Genomic DNA, 19,720 nt, shown 5'->3' with positions numbered 1-19,720 from the left:
GGATGAATTTGATAAGGAGCAGGTTTTCCAAGAAATAAAAAGGTTCTGCAAGCATGTACGCGCGACCGATACGAGTGAGGACGTTGCTGCCAAATGGACAGCCCAATAAATCCTCCAATTTATAATAAAATGGGACTTTAGTGAATTGTTACCCTGTACATCTCTCATACTTCAATACTTCTTGAACATTTGCATCTCGGTTGCATCATGGGAGAGGAGTTTTTTCCAAACTCAAGCTAATTAAAAATTATCTTCGATCTACAATGAATCAAGAGCGACTCGTTAATTTGTCCATGCTTTCAATTGAAAGAAAAGTTTCAAAAGAAATTGATTTCACTGAAGTTATTGAGGAGTCCAGTAAAATGAAGGAACAAAAACACTTTCAATAAGGTATAACAGCTACATACTTACTGAAAATAAAAACTACCTATTACTTTATTTTTACCAGTTATTTTTTTTGGCAGATCGATTTGTATTTTATTTTCTTCGTTCATATCCATATTTAAATTTCGCTTGCAAGATTTTAACTAAATAAACAAACACTTAGGGCCAATTGCATCGAAAATAATTAAAGTAAGGTTTAAAGTTAAATATTTAAACCGAGTTTAAGCGCAAACTAAAATTCAACAAAATTGAGTTGCACCAACATTAAAATAGTTAGTTTAAAGTTACCAGTATTTGATGTTTGTTAATAAAAATAAACACATCATTATTTTTACGCATGTCAAAACTGCAGTACAACGCGCTTTATCATTGTCGTTTACGAAGTTTTGAGGTTATTTCGCAGCTCCGTTGAAATCTTAATAAAAATGGAAACAATCACAAAGTAAGTAGGTTGTATTATTGTCGTATGTGTATTTTATTTGACTTGTTATATTATTTTCTTCTCAATACGACGAATTTTACTTTCAGAGAGAGATCTTCAAACTTTAGAGCCGGAGATGTCATTTTGCTGAGAGAGCTCGTGGAGGCCCATAAGAATATTCTTTTGAATAAAAAAAGTGATGCTGTGCATGTCAAAGAGAAGGACCAGACATGGGAACTATTGACAACTAAATATAACGCCTCCTGTCACGCAAACCGTTATAGATCCACAAAACAGATAAGAAACTTGTTTAAAAACTTGAACAAGTCTGCGAGAAAGGTTTGTAGATTGTCACAGATTGTTTTCTGAAGTCATGGATTGTTTGAAAATTGAAATAATGAGTAAATTTTTTTCAAGGAATCTTCACAATTCACAAAAAGAACGTCGAAAGACTGGGGGTGGTCCACCACCATCCAAGCTCAGCGATAATGCAACATGGATGCAAGGTGCCATGCAATTATCCATGGAAGGGATAGACCAAATGACTCAACAATTTTTGCGACATCATTTTATTTATTTTTTTAAAAACATGTTTCATTAAGATAGGTATAAAGTTACAAGTACAAAGTGACTATTCGGCACTAAGCTTGGAAAAAGTGAATTTAGCAGAATATTGGGCGAAGTGTGGTCCGTATCAACACAAATAATAAATGGTTTTAAAAAGGGAGGGATATTTCCATTCAATAAACAAGTTTTATCGGAAGATAAATACGATCCAGAAGCATTGTCAGGTGGAAAGAGATTCACAACAAAAAAAGATCATGCATTCTCTGAAGCTTCCAATGGGTGATTTGACAGTTTTAAGCGATGCTATAACATAGTGTGTCTTGCCATTTGCAGCGAAGCCCAAAAAGTTGATGAAAAGGAGGTGACAAGTTGGCTGGCAGATAATAAACAAATTTGGGAAAATTCCACCCAAAAGATGTCTACAATATGGATGAGACTGGCGTATTTAATAATATGATGCCAGACAGAACACTAGCCCTCCGTTGCGAGAAATACCACAGAGGGAAAAGAAGCAAGGAAAGACTAACTGCCGCCCTCTGCTGTAATATGAATAACTCCCACAAGATGAAGCTGCTTGTAATAGGAACATTTAAAAAACCTAGGTGTTTTAATGGCCTCACATATTTAACGTAGTCTGCTGTGATGCGGGAGATTTTCTCCTAACTTATCATCGCCGTGCAGAGGAAAATGGCAATACAGAATAGAAATATTTTAATGATCCTTGATAACTGTTCGGCTCATTACACTCACTAAATAAATATTCCTAATGTGAAAATTATTTTTCTGCTGCCAAAAATACCACCAGAATCCTCCTTGAAGAGGAATCCCTCCTCAAATCACTCCTCGAATCACTCCTCCAGGCCTGCGATTCTGGAGTTAAACGATCAATCGTTTTCATATGCGCCGTCTTCGAGTGAAAAACTACTAGTCGTCGCGACTAACTTTTTCGAATGTTTAAATTTTACGTATTCTTGGGCGTCGAACGGTCGAAGTTGGTAGAAGAGATGATTATATTGGCACCCCTGTGAATATTGTCTTTGTTCCTGATGTTTTTGGGATTTCTATGGTGTGACTGTCAAACAGACAACAGTTATTCGTTATTCAAAACAGAAATGGCTGCGGGACATATTACAAATTGCCAAAAGCAACTCTTAATTGAGCTTGTAAGCTCAGATAAAGACTTAGTAAGTGGGAAATTTTCACCCACTTTTACATTTGCGGAATCCCGGCGTAGATTATATTGGCTATTGCCGATCAACTAAATGCCCTGGCAGGAGCGAATAAAGACTTTAAACACTGGAGAAAGGTTTGTTTTAATTCATTTCCATTAATTTGTGTGTATTGTACATTTAATAGCTGAAGAACGGGATGGGGCTGTAATGAATGGAGACACGAGATCTACCAGCCGACGCACTAAGGCTATGCTGAGCCTAAAGTTCCTTATGAAGGCTTCGTCTGTCGTATCGGCGAAAGAATCGACCCTCTGATGAAACGTTCTTGCGGGTCTCAAAGCAGCCGCTTCAGCTTGCTCAACATGGTGAATTGTAGCCAACATCGCTGGTAAATTAGCCATTGTAAAATTGTAATAGGATTGTATAACTTTATAAACCTCTTTGCGGAACAACCTACCACTCGCTGCCCTGTTTCTACTGGTTATACCCAGTAGTTGTTGTGTGGAATGACTTTTGACGTTTGGCGTCGAAGTATGTACCTTCGACCAATTTCGGGAATAGCAACGACGACCAACGTACGTACTTTCGACGGCGATTACGAGCGCCCTCGATTCAGGAATAGAGCCCCAGAATCCTTGATCAAGGCATTATCCAAAATTTTAGATGTCATATCCGGAAAAGTTTGCTACATTTGTGCATTGTACAAATAAATAGTGGTACAACATCTGATAATCTCAGAAAGTGGTCTGTATTAGACGCCTGCATAGCAATGTGTATGGCTTGGCAGTCAGTGACGCCTGAGATATCAATACTACATATTAATTATGTTAAATCGAGTGTACTATCAATTGGGTTATTATTATACAAGTTTAATTTTAATCTAGTTATGTAGTACAGCAATTGTGCGTGGTCTCATAACAATCTAACACATGAAATAGTAATATCAGTGCAAATATTTAAATAATACACCAAAGTGACCGTGTCTTCATTATCTACCCACTAGAACAAACAATAACATCAAAATGTCAATCGAGCAGCTGAACGAAAAAATTACAAATTGCTTTTGAAAAAGTGGGATTTGCATTAAAATTTGATCGCAAGAAAGTAGCGCCCCGTGGATGAAAGTAGCGGCTTTTTAAATGTGGACGAACAACTGCTAACGTCAGAGATGCACATCCCCGTGCCTTCCAGAGAAGAAACCGAGGTCAACGATGAAGAAGGCAGTCATGGACGCCCGCAGGGGGGGCACTTGCCCCCCCTGGATTGATTGAAAATAGTCAAATAATGTTACTTTTATTTCAAATCACTATCACTTTGTGATAGCATAAAGAAAGTGTGGAGAGACAGAACGTTGGCCAGCCTGGAGCATCATCATCGCCAGGTTGGCGACGCACCAGTGTGACGTGAGCGTCAAGCGTTCGGCCCCCGCGCCTCATTGCTCGGGCCGATCATTCTTTCCCTGCCGTCTGAAGCAAGTGCCGCGTCCCATTGTATTTACCTAAGCAAATACTCCTGTAACCTTTATATAAATAAACTTGTGAATCGAGCCGTGAGTATTACTAATCCATACCATACATTAACTACATTACATGCTCTCCTTCATGTCAACCGCAAAAGCGAAAATTAGCCGACGGGCGTGGGACCTTCTGATATCAAAATCCTAGTCAATTCCATCTTAAAAAAAGTATTAACTCAATGGAGAGGCGATTTTGTGAAGCCAACAGTGCACAATTAACTTAGCGTTGCTACATCCTTTGAAATTGTGCAAACTGAATCTTCAACAGTTTAATGATATAAAGTCTACTATTAATCAGGTATACCACATTGATAATTTTGAAACTGAAGCCTTGAGTTGGTTTGATTTTTGGAAAAAACGAGAATACAAAAGTAGCCAAGATTTCATCGACTTGTTACCTTTTACAAAGTTTTATCCGAGAGTCAGGTGTGCCTTACTAGTTTTGCTAACATTACCAGCAACAACATGTACGGTGGAGCGATCGTTCAGCACATTACGTCGTGTAAAAACATGGCTTAGATCTACAATGTCAAATGAACGTCTGTCTGGATTGTGCATGTTAAGCGTACACAGAGACAAAGTGCAATAAAAAAGACTCTATGGACAAAATTGTAGATATGTTTGGTAGCGATAACAGACGACTACAGTTCTTGTTTAAAGAATAAATTTATGTTGTAATATTTTATGTTACATACATATATTGTGTTAATAAAAAATTACTACAGTGTTCAGTCCGTTCGTTCACCATACAAATAATATTTGGCTAATTTATATAGCGCCGTTTTCGTGAGAAATCACCTCAAGGGCGCTACAATACTAATACGCTACAGTAAATTAAAACTACATTAAAACATTACTAAAAATATTTTGCCCCCCCCCCTAGAAAATTTTCTGCGGGCGTCCATCAAGGCAGTTAACCGGTCAGCAACGTAAGCAGATATACACGATAAAATAACGATAGCAGTCAAGTACAATAAGCGTGTTTACACGTCAACGCGTGTGTTTCCACAAAAATCGTCATAACTCCGTTATTCTTCTAGTGACATCCCTAAAACAAAAAGTAGAATATTCGTATTGAATGAAGCTTCACATCTCTATTCAAAGTTATCCATAGAAACCCGTAAAAAGACCTACTCAGTGGAAGCAAATTTTACCCGCCAAATCGTAAAACGACGCCAAGAAAGCCGTTTGACGTGCCGACCCGCCTCGCAAGTTTAATTATTTTTTTAAAAATATATTTTGTATGAAATGGTCAAAAAGTGAAGTGACAGAATTGTTTATTGTACATTTGTACAATGAAATAAGTGTTTTTTTTTTACATTATCCGTGATTTTAGTATCATTTTTACATAAAACATTACAGGTGAGTCATTTTTACAATTTTTTCATGTTTCCATTCTAAATTTAAATATTTACAAATGTTAATATTTATTTATGATACAACAATTTGAAAGCCTATTTTGTAACCTTTCTAAAACAGTTTTTACTATTCGGCTCCGTTCAGTAATGTTTCATTTATAGAGCTTTGATTGTGAGGCGGTAATAACACAACGTTTTCGTGAAATTGACATTTCGATAAAGACATTTTAGCTTCAAGTTCGCGAAAAGTCGGAGGGGTTAAGATGAAATCACCACAATGTTCTCCAGCAGAGCATATCAGGGAGCCCGCAGTGGCCACTGCCGCGTTTATGCACTTAAATACCTTGGTTAGAATAATTATTCACCATAGTGACGATAAAATGAATAAAACAAAACGAGGCAAAATAAAAGATGACTTCAAGTGAATCTGTGATGTCTTTTTTGTTGCCGATTTAACTTTTTGTTAATTTTGTTGTAATTATTGAAAACCAAAAAGTATTTTGTTCTAATTAACAAAAGAATTTAAATATTCAATTATTTTTGAAAAGTTTTACTGTTTTTATTATAGAATATGTGTACCAATGGCCCATAGCGATTAAGTTATGACTTAAATTTATATTAACTTTTAATATTGAAAAAATAACGTAAATATTGAAGGTAAACAATAAATAAAATTTAATAGGCTAACGACTTCGCGGGAAATTCTAAAGTTATATATATATCCTAAATTATAAAGCTATAATTAAGCGAAAATGGTGAAAATATTTAATAAAGCAATTTTCGCTCACCAGTTCTCAGTTTCTTCATTGGTGAGTTGGCGAATATAAATATATTGTGTAACCATATGTACTTATATAACATCACTGTACCCACTTATATATATTAAATTTAAAAAATATATATAACATGACTCTTTTGAAATAGGGCAAAAACCTCTTGACATATAAAGATACAATGTGAATTTTTTCATGCCTATAACGTATTAAATAATAGAACAAAACGTGTTTTTAATAATATTCAGAGCTTACTTTGAGATTTTTTTCTATGAGTGAATTTCATATAATTAACGTTCCGGCATAACAATTGGATAGATATTATCTTAAAAAATAACATATATTTTTTTACATTAATTCTATATATATAAATATTTTGCAGAGTTAAAAAGGACAACACGGCCTTTTAACACGACCACGGTACAGTAGTCAAAACCATGTTTGAGTCTACAGATCAAACAACAACGACATGGTTTATGTTGAGATGATATTTCACTTAAATGGCACCACATTATACAGATCTGATTTTTTGAAAACTCAACATTAATCAATAAAATTAACTTTGGTATTTTTCAGATCACAATCTTCTCAAAGAAACAGATTTCAGTGTTCCACCACCGAAGCCTGCTTATAAAAAAACAACCGTTTGCTGGGTAACCAATTTCTTTCATTCATTAAAAAAATTCTCAAATGAACGAAGTAAAAATCATCGATACCTGGTACTGTTGTAGCCAGGAATTACAGGAACTGATGTAATCGGGAACTGATGTAATCGGGAACTGATGTAATCGGGAACTGATGTAATCGGGAACTGATGTAATCGGGAACTGATGTAATCGGGAACTGATGTAATCGGGAACTGATGTAATCGGGAACTGATGTAATCGGGAACTGATGTAATCAGGAACTGATGTAATCGGGAACTGATGTAATCGGGAACTGGTGTAATCAGGAACTGATGTAATCGGGAACTGATGTAATCGGCAACCGATGTAATTGGGAACTGATGTAATCGGGATCCGATGTAATTGGGAACTGATGTTATCTGTTACCGCTGTTATGGGATTATTCCCGTCACTGCGTACTGAAAGACATGTTGGGGTTGCTGAAGGACATTGAAGAGTTAACGGCCGAGGACGAAATCGATGCTTGAGTCATCTGAAAAGAAAGAGAAAAATGTTTAATAAAATATGCAAAAATAGAATTTCACTAATGCGGAACTATATGTGAGTAAGCGAGTGTGTTGGATGTATGGAAACCTGGAAAACAACAAACAGGAATAACACATACACAATCAGCCTTACTAAAGAAAAACCACTTCACATTCGTTATACAGTGTTTTTGTTACACAGTGTATAAAGAATGTGTAAGTTAAGATTCGAGTTGGTACCAATAAAAAAAGGTTTCTTTAACTCTGTTTTTTTTAATTTGGTAGCAATGTTTTTTGAGACATGACACATGTGCATTAAAATATTCTTCAAGCGCCAAAGCCACGGTTGACAGCTGTTTCTATTTCTATTGAAATATCTTCACAGCTCGTGTTTTGCAAATAAAATGATCAATTTATTATTATTATTTTTTTTTTTTTTTTGGGGTGTTATGCCGTGTTGCGCTACAAATGTGCCTCTAGTCTTCTAGAGGCACATTTGTAAAAAGAGACACGACGTCAAAGCTGACCAGAATATCTCCTTCCTCAGTCTTAACTTTCTTGAGCTTACTAATCAGATCATCATCATCAATCAGAAGACTCCATGACAATGCTCAGGGAGATATATGAGGAAGACATTTGCAAACTTTTTGAACACTGCCTCAAAACGGGATACTTTGCGTTTCAGGGTGAACTATTTGAGCAATTGGAGGGAGTTGCGATGGGCAGTCCGTTATCGCCAGTACTAGCCAACTTTTTTATGGAGAAGTTTGAAGAAGTGGCACTCGACACAGCTTTGGCTGTCCCTAAAGTATGGTGGCGCTACGTCGACGATGTCTTCGCTATTTGGCCTCATGGAACGGAGAAACTAAACGAATTCCTGGACCATCTTAATTCTCTCCACAGCAAAATTAAATTCACAATGGAACTGGAAAACGAAGATAAAATCCTGCCTTTTCTAGATGTGGAGGTGATGCGTAAACACGATGGTAGCCTAGGGCATACTGTATATAGGAAACCAACCCATACAAATCGGTACTTACACGCTGATTCGCACCACCACCCAGCGCAGAAGAGAGGACTTATCCATACATTGGTGACCCGAGCGACCAGAATATGTGAAGAACATAAAATCGGAGCGGAACTTACGAAGCTGACCGATGCACTGGAGCGTAACGGTTACCCAGCAAGTCAGACAAGGCAAATCATAAGAGCCAAATCTGCACCAAACGAAGACAGAATTGAACAAGAGTCGAAAGGCTGTGCCTTCCTGCCTTATGTGCACAATGTGACAGACAGAATTGCCAGGCTTTTGAGAAAGGAAAATATCAAGACTGTCTTCGGAACAACAACAAAGATACAGGACTTACTGAGGTCTGCAAAGACTAAGTTTCCTCTGGAAACAGATGGAGTGTATAAACTCAGCTGTTCCGGATGTGACAAAGTCTATATAGGCCAGACAGAGAGGACTATCTCCAAAAGGATCTCAGAACACTTCAGAGCTTGTAAACTCGGCCACCCTGACAAATCGGCAATTGCCGAGCATCTGATTGACACCGGGCATTACTTTGGATTTGTTCCTGAAATCTTGGGGAGACCCAAAACTTATAGAGCACGGCTGATTACGGAAGCCATTGAAATTCATAAAAATCCCGTAAACATTAATAGAGACGATGGAGCTAAGCTCAATAGTTCTTGGTATCCGGTAATTGACGGCTACACCAGAGCTAAACGAAGAAAAACCACTTTAAATAAAAAAATAAAAATGATACGTTAATGTTAGCTCAGAGGGTTGGAGCTGGCAACACGGTATCACAACCTCATACTTAAGCTCACATTTTAACATAACCTCAAATAACACATCTGCCCTGATGATGGACACTGCAATGCTGTCCGAAACGTTGGCTAAAGAAGAAGTTAGCGCAACACGGCATAACACCCCAAAAACAAATAACAAAAATACTTTTGGCCGTGAAAATCTTAAATCATATTTAATTTATTATTCTATTTGTGTTATTCAACATATTTATAACTAATGTGTGTTATTTTTTGTCAGTTTTAGACAAGTAATTGTATAATAACAACATTTGTAAAATCTACTTTCATGTTATGTCATAAAGTTAGGTTAAAAAGGTTATGCCACTATTCAAATTGAATTTTCTGGTCTATATTTTACAAAATCTTCTTTTGAGTGATTTATTTATTTATTAACGGACATCGTCCAAATTACAAAATAATAACACAAATAAAGTAAAATGAAAAATACAGGAGTAGACAAAGGTACATGAAGGCAAAGACATATGGTAGATATAATATAAGAAAATAAAGTGACAAGTCGAATAAAGTCAAGAATACGCCGTGGGTCAGGACCACAGGACACTTATAATATTCCGTCACTTGTTTAGCGACTGGCAAAAATAATTCAGACTTATCCCAAAAAAGTTAAGGTTTTGACTTGAGTTAACCAGTCTACACATTCTGGACAATGGTGAATAATATCCATAATTTGTCGAATGATGGTTGAGGAAGAGCAGTTCATTATTTCTGAGTCTTTGCGAGGGGATATTGAAGGGAATGAGTTGCAGTAGAGTAGGTGAATCAATAATACCATTTATAATTTTGAAGAAGCAAATGAGGTCATTTCTTTCCCGACGGACTTCCAAAGGAGAGAGGTTTAAAGTTAGTTCAATTTTATCATATGAATATTTGCCTTTTTCTAATCCTAGCCTCCTAGCAATCCCTCTTAAGAACCGATGTTGAACAGATTCAATGCGTCGAATGTGGACAGCATAAAAAGAAGACCAAATAACACAAGCATATTCAAGATGGGGGCGAACCAAGGAGCAGTAAAGAGTTCTAAGGGTATTTACGTTTTTGAAGTCCGAAGTGATTCTAGTGATAAAACCAAGTGGTTTGAGGGATTTATTAACGATTGCAGTTATGTGATCCCGAAAAGAAAGCTTGCTATCTAGAGAGACACCAAGGTCTTTAATAGATGTAACAGCTGTTAAGCAAATATTATTAAGTTTGTATTCGAAGACAATCGGTTTTTTTTATCTATAGAAGGACATAATTTTGCATTTATCATTATAATTTTACACCAATCATTGAAAGAGTCGATATTCTATTGGAAAAGAAGACAGTTAAGGCCTATCCGCACACAACAGTGCCGGCACAGTGCCGACACGTGACGTATACATCAGTGTCAGTGAAAAATGATATTGTGGCATACATTTTGTACGGCACTATCCGTACTCGTCAGTGACAGTGACGTTCAGTGATGTCAGTGCTGCGCCGACGCTCGCCGTGACGGGACGTGATTTTTTTTTTTTTTTTTTTTATATTTACTCCACACAGGAGGCCCTGACGAAAATAATTTCCCTCAGGGCCTATGTCATCTTTGGGGATGCTGTGTGGAGGGTCTTTTTGTGGAGAGGAAGGAGTAAACATGGGTCTTGAAGAGTCCCATGTTGTAGGAGGGAGGAAACACAGAGGCCGGCAGTTCGTTCCACAGCCGAGCTGTTGAACTTAGGAACGAATCGTAGAAGCGACCCGTTCTCATGTGACAAGTGTCAACTGTGTACAAATGTTGGGCGCGCGTTTGGCGTGTATCCCGACTACGCACCGGTGCCGAAGGGATCAATGACGCTAGTTCTTCAGAGCATCTTCCATTGTTAATACCGATAGAACAAGGACAGCATACCTACCTGACGCCTGTGCTCTAAAGATTGCAGTCCGTTTGTTAAGATTGGGGAATCTATCAAACGGACCGCCCGTTTCTGCACAGAGTCAAGGGTTTTTTTCAGGTATTTTGGGGCTCCAGACCAGAGATGGCTGCCAAATTCGACAGTAGGGCGCACTTGCGATTTGTACAGGGTGAGCAGTTGTGTACTATTAAAGTATCTGCGGGCCCTGTACAGTACGCCCAGCTTCTGAGAGACCAACTTTACTCTAGCTTCGATGGAGCCCCCATACCTGAGCTGGTCACTTATAGTTACACCAAGCATATCAATGGAAGGCCTGTTCGGAAGATTGCTTCCGTTGAAGGAGACTAGATTATCATTTGGATCCCTTTTAGACGTAATCAGACAGGATTGGGTCTTTGAAACATTAAATTCGACGAGATTATTTTTACCCCAGGAGGAAATACTCTCGAGATAACCGTCCATTCTCTGCTTCAAAGCCCTCCGAGCCGTTGGAGTTTGTGTGCCCTTTGGGGGCTTGTCAAACAAAAAGCTATCATGAACTGTACTGTCATCCGTTAATTTAATTTAATTAATTTCTAGCGGACAATATTTTCACTGACACGGTCGCAGTATTTCAAGATGGACGACGAACAGTTGATTGAATTGGTCCGTGTACATTCTGCAATTTATGACCTTTCACATAGAAAATACATGGAACTTAATTTTAAATCAAACATGTGGAACAATATTGAAATACTCGAAAAACTTTGATTCATCATCTATCAGATGTTTATATAGGGTGGCGAACTCTCCTTCTTCTTCTCTTTTCCTCCACGAATTATGAACCCAATGCCTTCTTCTCACATTAATTTCTTTGTCTTCATCTAATATTAAAGCAATCGCTGCTAATTGTGATCTTGAAGCTGCGTAGAGTACCTACTAATCACTGCGCCATTCACTGCGCGTCGCCGTGTCGTGCCGTGTCGGTACTGACATGTACGAATAGCACGTCACGGTACTGTACGGTACGGAACTGTCGGTCACGTGCCGGCACTGTTGTGTGCGGATAGGCCTTCATAGTGATTTTTTATTATTTTTAGAATCTTATTGTCGTCCGCAAAAAGTCAAAAGCGTGTATGAGAAAAAATACTAATAATGTCGTTTATAAACAAGTTAAAAAGAAGCGGAGCTACATGTGCTCCTTGAGGTACGCCGGACGTTACTTCAATAATAGTAGACACAAAGTTGTTTAATTTAACTCTTTGTTTTCTATTGCTTAAATAAGAATTAAAGAATGATAGCAAGGGGTTTCTAATACCGATAGCATATAGTTTGGCCATAAGGATTGAGTGGTTTACTTTGTCGAAAGCTTTAGAGAAGTCGGTATTTGATTTTTGGTCCCTTGAAAATTCCATACAAAAAACACGATTTTTTCCCACATAAGAAGTTTTAGAGCTAAAACTGCTTCCCGCTTAAGAGGTTTTAGAAATCCGGCGGTAAAATCAACACAAACGAAATATTGTGTTGCAAAATATCTAAAATGAACCTTTTTCCAAGTCATAAATTGAAAGACGTTGACTGAAACCCATACCTAGTACCTGAGACCATAAAACCCTTTGTCGGCCGCCGGGCCGTAAGCCGTAACCTGCCGTAACCAATAAATAAACCAAATACCCCGTCTCCTAATCCCCTAACTAGGTAAAATAGCAATGGAACGAATAAACAATGTGGAATTATGTAACAAATATGCAAGCGTCTTTAAGGCCGAAATAACATGAAAGATTATATTAAACTCAACCTTAATGACAATGTGGGCTAGATCTACATTTGCATACATTTGACGCCTCCTTCAATAATCTTCCCTTTGATAATGAACATAGAGATGTTTCGTAATATTATTGTATAAAATTTTTATTCCATTGAATTTGTAAAACACGAAAAACTTTTGATAATCTATCGGATCACGGTTAATACGGAATATTTCACCTTTAAATGCTTAACAACATGATTATATGGCGAGGGAGATGGTAAAATATGCATTATAATTACGTTTTTTTCATTCAAACATCAATATCAATAACATCGAATCAATAAATTACAATCACTTGATGAAAGAATTAAACCTACTTAAACTCTCAGATAGAAGACTTATTTCCGATTTGACTTTTATTTTTAAAATTGTCAATGGTATTATAGACAGCCCTGATATATTAAGCCTAATTACCTTCCATATACCCACTAGAACCACTCGAATCAAAATTCTTTTTAATTTTAATAACAATATCAGGACTGCGTCATTTAGAAACTCCCTTATACCTAGATTGCATGCAGTTGGCAATGCTTTCTCAGAAGTAGTAGATGTGTTCAACTGCACGGAATATAGCTATAAGAAGGCTATAATAACATACCTCTGTCGTAATTATCAATGTTATTAGGCATAATACCATTCTATTCATAAGTTATCACAGAACCTAAACAATGCACTTACATCAGATATCAGACAGAAGAGTGTTATCTAATAATTTTATATACTTAATTAACTCTATGCACGCGGCCGTATCAACTGTTGTTACGGCAAAAAGTCCATACTCACACGCGGCCGTATCAACAGTTGATACGGAAACTTTGAATGCCGATATTCCAGCGGTCTTTTGACATAAATTTATTTCCCGCTCGCTTGAACATTTGTAGAACTATCACGATGCTGACATCTACAAGAATTTCTCGAAAATAAATTTGTGTTTCATTTAAAAACATCGATAATCAAGTGAGCCTCTTCGCGCCTTCGAGTGCCATAGTTTACAATTTTGTCAACGGATGGCGTTAGTTCAATTTTGTTATTATTTTGTGACATAAAATTTACGTGTCCAGTTTTAGAAAAAGTTTTCATAACAAAAAATGATAAGTGCTCATGGTGTTCCACTTGTGTCTATCAACGCAGTGGCCTAATTACACACACGCCGAGCGAATGGCGGGACCACATTCAAAAGATACGGTACGTCTTTGTATGAAATTTTATGTTTTTGTTTTTATAAACATCCAAGAGTGTTGACACACGAGGATTTGTTATCATATTGTGGAGAATAATCTGTTCTGTCTATATAGTCCAATAAATCATGCCAGAATGCTATAATTTGACATTTAATTGCGTGCATAGGTATTTGAAAATATGTACCGCGTACGGGTATAGATAAAACGGAGCAAATTAACGCGTTCAAAAGGTTAAAACTATAATTTTTCCCAAAATTGTTATGAGATGTCTTACTGACAGCCCTGATTCAATAGAGCTAACTCTTAGTTCTCGGCAAATTCAACCGAATTCAATATTGAAGGTAACAATAACCTCAATACTAAACTACTGTACGGATTGAAAATAAAAATGCTAATGTACCTATCTATACCAGATGTAATTTTTGTTTAATTTTCAACATAATTTCTCAGTAATTATTCTGTTTAACATAATACTGTTTCGCTCCTGTGAACCACTGTAAACATAAATCATGTATATTGTAAAAGCCTTTTACGGCGTCTAAATAAATAAATAAATAAAAATTGCCGTGCATCATGTTTCATCTGACATTTGTCGTAAATTAAGTTTGAATGTTAGGAAATACATATGCATAAATTTAAAATGTAGATTGAAACGCATGATAACTAGAAGATGTATATATATATATTTTTTTTTTTTGACCGCTTGGATCATATGAGCTTGTTTTCACGACAATTTAACGTAGGTAGACATAGGAATGACGTATAAATGGCTAAAATTGAATCCCACTTAAGAAGTTTTTTTTCCCCGGTCCCTTGGAAAACTTCTTAAGAGAGTTTCACTGTAGTAGATTTAGCAGATCTAAATCCATGCTGTTCCTCGATCAGTACATTTTTAAAGATAGGTGTGATTTTCTTCGTGATTATTGACTCAAATATTTTAGGAATATGGGATAATATCGATATGGGTCTATAGTTTTCTACGTTCGACTAATTGCCTGATATGAAAATAGGTCTGATATAAGAAACTTTCCAGGAGTCCGGAAAAGTGGCAGATGATATTGACAAGTTATATAACAAACAAATTGGCTTAGGTATAGTAAATTTACATTCCTTCAATAATATTTCTGGAATATCATCAGGACCAGTGCTTGTTTTGCTGGGGAGATTTTTTAAGGAGTTAAAGACATAAGTGTGATTTGGCAATTATTTAAATAGAAAATTTTGAACAGCAATAGAGATTCGAATCGGGTTTCACGGTCATAAAAACCCTCATTCCAGGCATTGAATTATTACAATAACAAATAATATACTATCCTTTTGTTGAAATACTGATGTGAACGAAAAGCAGGAAGATAAATATAAAAAGACTTGCATTACGTTTCGATAATTATGTACATATAGTTGGGACCTTTACAAAGAGATTGGTATATAATATTCATATAGAAACATAAGAAATAGAATTGAGGCCGGTGTGAAAGGTGTTTGCGGTCATCAATCGACCCAACAGGTAGAACTACCTTTCCCGGCCAAAGTGTGTTAAAGTATATTTCAAATACAAAATCTAATAGATAATTTTATTTAGTTTATAAAATGGTATTCGTTTTTACGACATCTTCAAAATGAAGAAATACATATATAGAACATTTAAAATATCTTGGAAATTCGTTAAATATAAATTATTATTATTTGAAGTTTACACAACAGATAACTAACTATCCCCTGTGACTGGATAAACAATGTATGGTAGTGGAGATAGCCTTTATTTAATTAAACTCATTGAATTTCATATACCCACAAGAGCTACTCGTGCTAAAACCTTGTTTAATTGTAACAATACCAGGACTGAGCACCTAGATTATCTGAAGTTAGTAATAGGTACGCAGATAACGATAATAGAGTAATGGATCTGTTTAACTGCACAGAAGCTAGGTACAAGAAGGTTATATTATCATATCTTCTAAATCATTACTAATATGACGTAAGTCTACTCATACTTGTTGATAATATTTTGTATGTACTTGTATCTCCTTCTAGAGCTTGTATTAATTTCATACTTTCTGGCGTTAATTTATGATCAAACGCCACAGTTAATTGTTATTCTGTAACATGTAATTATTGTGTATGGTATATTTATACCGTTGATATTAAATTTATTTTATTTATTAAATATATCTGATGTATCTTTCAATGAACTATTTTATGTCAATTTCTATTTTAGGTTTCAATTAGTAAGGTTTACACATACATGGTCGTTTATCAATTGGATAAAATTTTCACCACTTGTTTTAGTAAGAACGAAAGTGTTGGCAAATCTATGACTCCATCGAAGATTTAAGGGGGTGGCAGATTACACTATAAGTTCAAAGCGTTTTATATGGCTCCATAATGCTCACCATACAATCCCATACAGACCTGTCACACCTAAAAAGATGATGTGTATGACTCTCCTATCTACGGCAGAAATGGTTAGAAAAATTTACAGAGCGTAATTATGCGGCTGTTATCTGCAAGGGTGACAGATCTCATACAAAGAAATGATATTCCGCAGCAGTCCCCAAATTCATCTGACCCCCTCTCCTGAAGAAGATTATAGCGTTATGTGTCTCCCCAACATATAATACGTACATGCCACGCCCAAATTATATAAAGACGATCAACTTTTTTAACCGGAGGGTCAATTTATACCTTTTCAATTTGATCACGGCCGCGGGGGGTGGGGAACATATAGCTTGACATGATTAACTTTGAAAGCGGTGGTGTCGCAAACCTATTTATGTTTTCAAAATCTGTAATTTTTTTAATAAAATTAGAGCACATAAACGAAGCGCCACATATGAAAATTTTATATCTCCAAGGCCAAACCAAAAATTGCTGTTGATTTTTATCATTCTGAAATATTGAAGTACATAATATTTGAAAAACTTGGGCGGCTGTTTCAAAATAGTTTAGGCAAAAGGTTGTTGTGAAACCCTTTCGTATATGCGTTAAGTGCAGTTTTAAGTAAATACAAAACACGTTTGTAAAGCATTTACCAAGATTACTTACTTTGTAAATAAATTTTTATGGGAAATTTACATTACTCATTTCACATGGAATGGATAAAAAGCGGATATTCACAATAATTTTGTTGTTTTACATCTTATAATTAAGCTAGACTATTCTTATAAATTGAATTTTAAAATTGCACTTAATAAATGTGTTACAAACAAAGGCCATCGATATTATTTAATACAGATTTTGACAAGTAAAATATTTGATCATAAGAATTATCAAAACTCTTTTCTGTTATTTCTGTTTTCAGAAACTTCATTTGGAACCGTTCCCACCCTTGTACAAATGAAAGAAAGCGCAAGCGGCAAAATTAGTCAAGAAAACTTTTGGTATTTTATAAAACGTAAATGCATCGAACAGAGATAGGATTTATTATTAACTCTTTGCACGCGGCCGTATCAACTGTTGTTACGGCAAAAAGTCTATACTCACACGCGGCTGTATCAACAGTTGATACGGAAACTTTGACGGCCGATATTCCAGCGCTCTTTCGTCATAAATGTATTTCTTGCTCACTTGGACATTCGTAGAACTATCACGATGCTGACATCTAAAAGAATTTCTCAAAAATAAAATTGTATTTCATAAAAAAAGATCGATAATCAAGTGCGCCTCTTCGCGCCTTTTAGTCCTTTAGTTTACATTTTTGTCAACGGATGGCGTTAGTACTAGTATGTCATTCATAACTTTTCATAACTAAAAATGATAAGAGATCATGGTGTCCCACTTGTGTCTATCAACGCAGTGGCCTAAGTACACACACTCCGAGTGAATGGCGTGACCACATTCAAAAGATACGGTACGTCTTTGTATGAAATTTTATGTTTTTGTTTTTATAAACATATAAGAGTGTTGACACACGAGGATTTGTTTTCATATTGTGGAGAATAATCTGTTCTGTTTATATAGTCCAATAAATCATGCCAGAATGCTATAATTTGACATTTAATTGCATGCGTAGGTATTTGAAAATATGTACTGCGTACGGGTATAGATAAAACGGAACAAATTAACGCGTTCAAAAGGTTAAAGCAATCTGTATACTGCAGCCGTAAGCACCGGGTGGAGTAACGTACCTTCCGCAATCTGTAGAGGTGGTCCATGGCGTGTGGGAGCAGGGGCTTGGCCGAGTTGATCTCCATAAGCGTGAGGTGGTCAAGGCGACCGTAGCTGCCGCCCACCTTCATCAGGGCATCCATGGAGGTGCGCAGCTTAGCCATGCGGATGTCCCAGATGTCCTTGACAGCGGTGCGAATCTCCTCGGAGCGAGGAATGTCTTCAGCCGCCACACACAACAGCAGCTTGGCCTCCACCATGTAGTGCTCGTTCGGCATCTTGGTGAAGAACCTGATATATACCACAATATTGTTATCTGAAATATGTTTACTCTATCATGTATGCTGGTCGTAAAAACCTAAAATTATCATTAAAGAACCATTTACCAATAAAAGATCATGCCCAAATCAACATTCTTCGCTACAGATTTTTATTTTTTCACTATCATGCAAATTTGATCTTCTTTGGAATATTATTTGCTATGCATAAATAAAACTTCGTTTCTTCATAAAGAGGACTTATTCTCACTATTTCATGATATAAAAAACACTATTTACGCACTTCATTTAGTCATTGATGCGCACTTACATTGTATTATCTAAGTGCACAAATACAAAAATTGGATGGTAAAAAGAACTGAGATTCTCTCGTTCTCTGATAAATGAAAATTTATAAATTACCTAGATCTCTTTTCTTCCTCCTTTATCTCGTTCAAGGTCTCCAGGTCCATCCATTCTGGGACGACCAGTCTGCATTTCTGTTTATTCTTGAACATCACAGCCAGCCATATTGGAACCGCGACCGGCAAACCGGCAACAAACGGTCCGAGTTCTCCAGAAATAAGGAATATCTTGTCGTAACTGAAGTTCGGGATGATCTTCACGTGCTTGTTCTCGGCCAAGAACTCAACTTCATCGGGATCCATGGTCGGGTAAAAAATTTTCAACCATGTGCGTCTCAATTGTCAAACGGCTGAAACGGCATGCGCATAAATATACCACTCTGGCATGCGGCAGCCGGTCAAACCGCCTTTTCTTCTCTTTTCATCACACGCCAGACGCCATTGTTATTGTCATGTTATTGTCCTCCATTTCCTGCTGATATCAGGGTTGCCAACCGTAAAAAATATTCCCTACAGGGACTGGGACACGGTCAAGCGGCTTGATCGCAAGCACGTAGTTTTTTTGTCTATTGTTGTCTATTGTTGTCTATTATTGTCTATGCTTAGCGGCTTGACAGCCTGTTACAACTCTACTTAAGGGAAGTTAATAATTAATATTATTCATGTAAAAGAAAAGGAGGAACGAGTACAAAAAAAAGAAGTTACTTAGTTACAAAACACTCTTAAAATTTATTTAATAAAATGTATAAAGAAGGGTTAGTCTTAATCTAGGCTTAATGATAGTTCTTAAAATTAATTCTTAAAACAAATTGTCCTTTTTCTTAATCCTAAATTATCTTCATTCACTGTCTTAACAGTTGGGGCACGTTACGAGATAATTATGCAAAAATTGTGCAGACACTTCCCTTTACGATGATTCTGGAATCACGGATCTCCACGTTCGCACTTATCACCGACAACACAAGCGGCAACTTGG

General features: G+C 36.5%; 1 protein-coding gene across 1 annotated transcript; it reads right to left on the bottom strand.

The window, feature by feature from the left end:
• Nucleotides 1–5,997: 5,997 nt before the first annotated feature.
• On the bottom strand, nucleotides 5,998–19,146 carry Psf2 (DNA replication complex GINS protein PSF2-like protein). Its single transcript, XM_089634187.1, has 3 exons — nucleotides 18,803–19,146; nucleotides 18,143–18,413; nucleotides 5,998–7,349 (listed from the first exon to the last, which is right to left on the bottom strand). Exons 1-3 carry the CDS (start codon nucleotides 19,045–19,047, stop codon nucleotides 7,266–7,268), a joined length of 600 nt encoding a protein of 199 aa, XP_089490313.1. The 5' UTR covers nucleotides 19,048–19,146; the 3' UTR covers nucleotides 5,998–7,265.
• Nucleotides 19,147–19,720: the final 574 nt, after the last annotated feature.

Source organism: Hesperophylax consimilis, chromosome 8 (assembly GCF_061612785.1).
Source record: "Hesperophylax consimilis isolate HC1 chromosome 8, BYU_Hcon_1.0, whole genome shotgun sequence".
Classification (NCBI taxonomy): domain Eukaryota; kingdom Metazoa; phylum Arthropoda; class Insecta; order Trichoptera; family Limnephilidae; genus Hesperophylax; species Hesperophylax consimilis.
The sequence above is the reverse complement of the archived record's forward strand: the minus strand, read 5'-3'. Positions and strand labels throughout refer to the sequence as shown.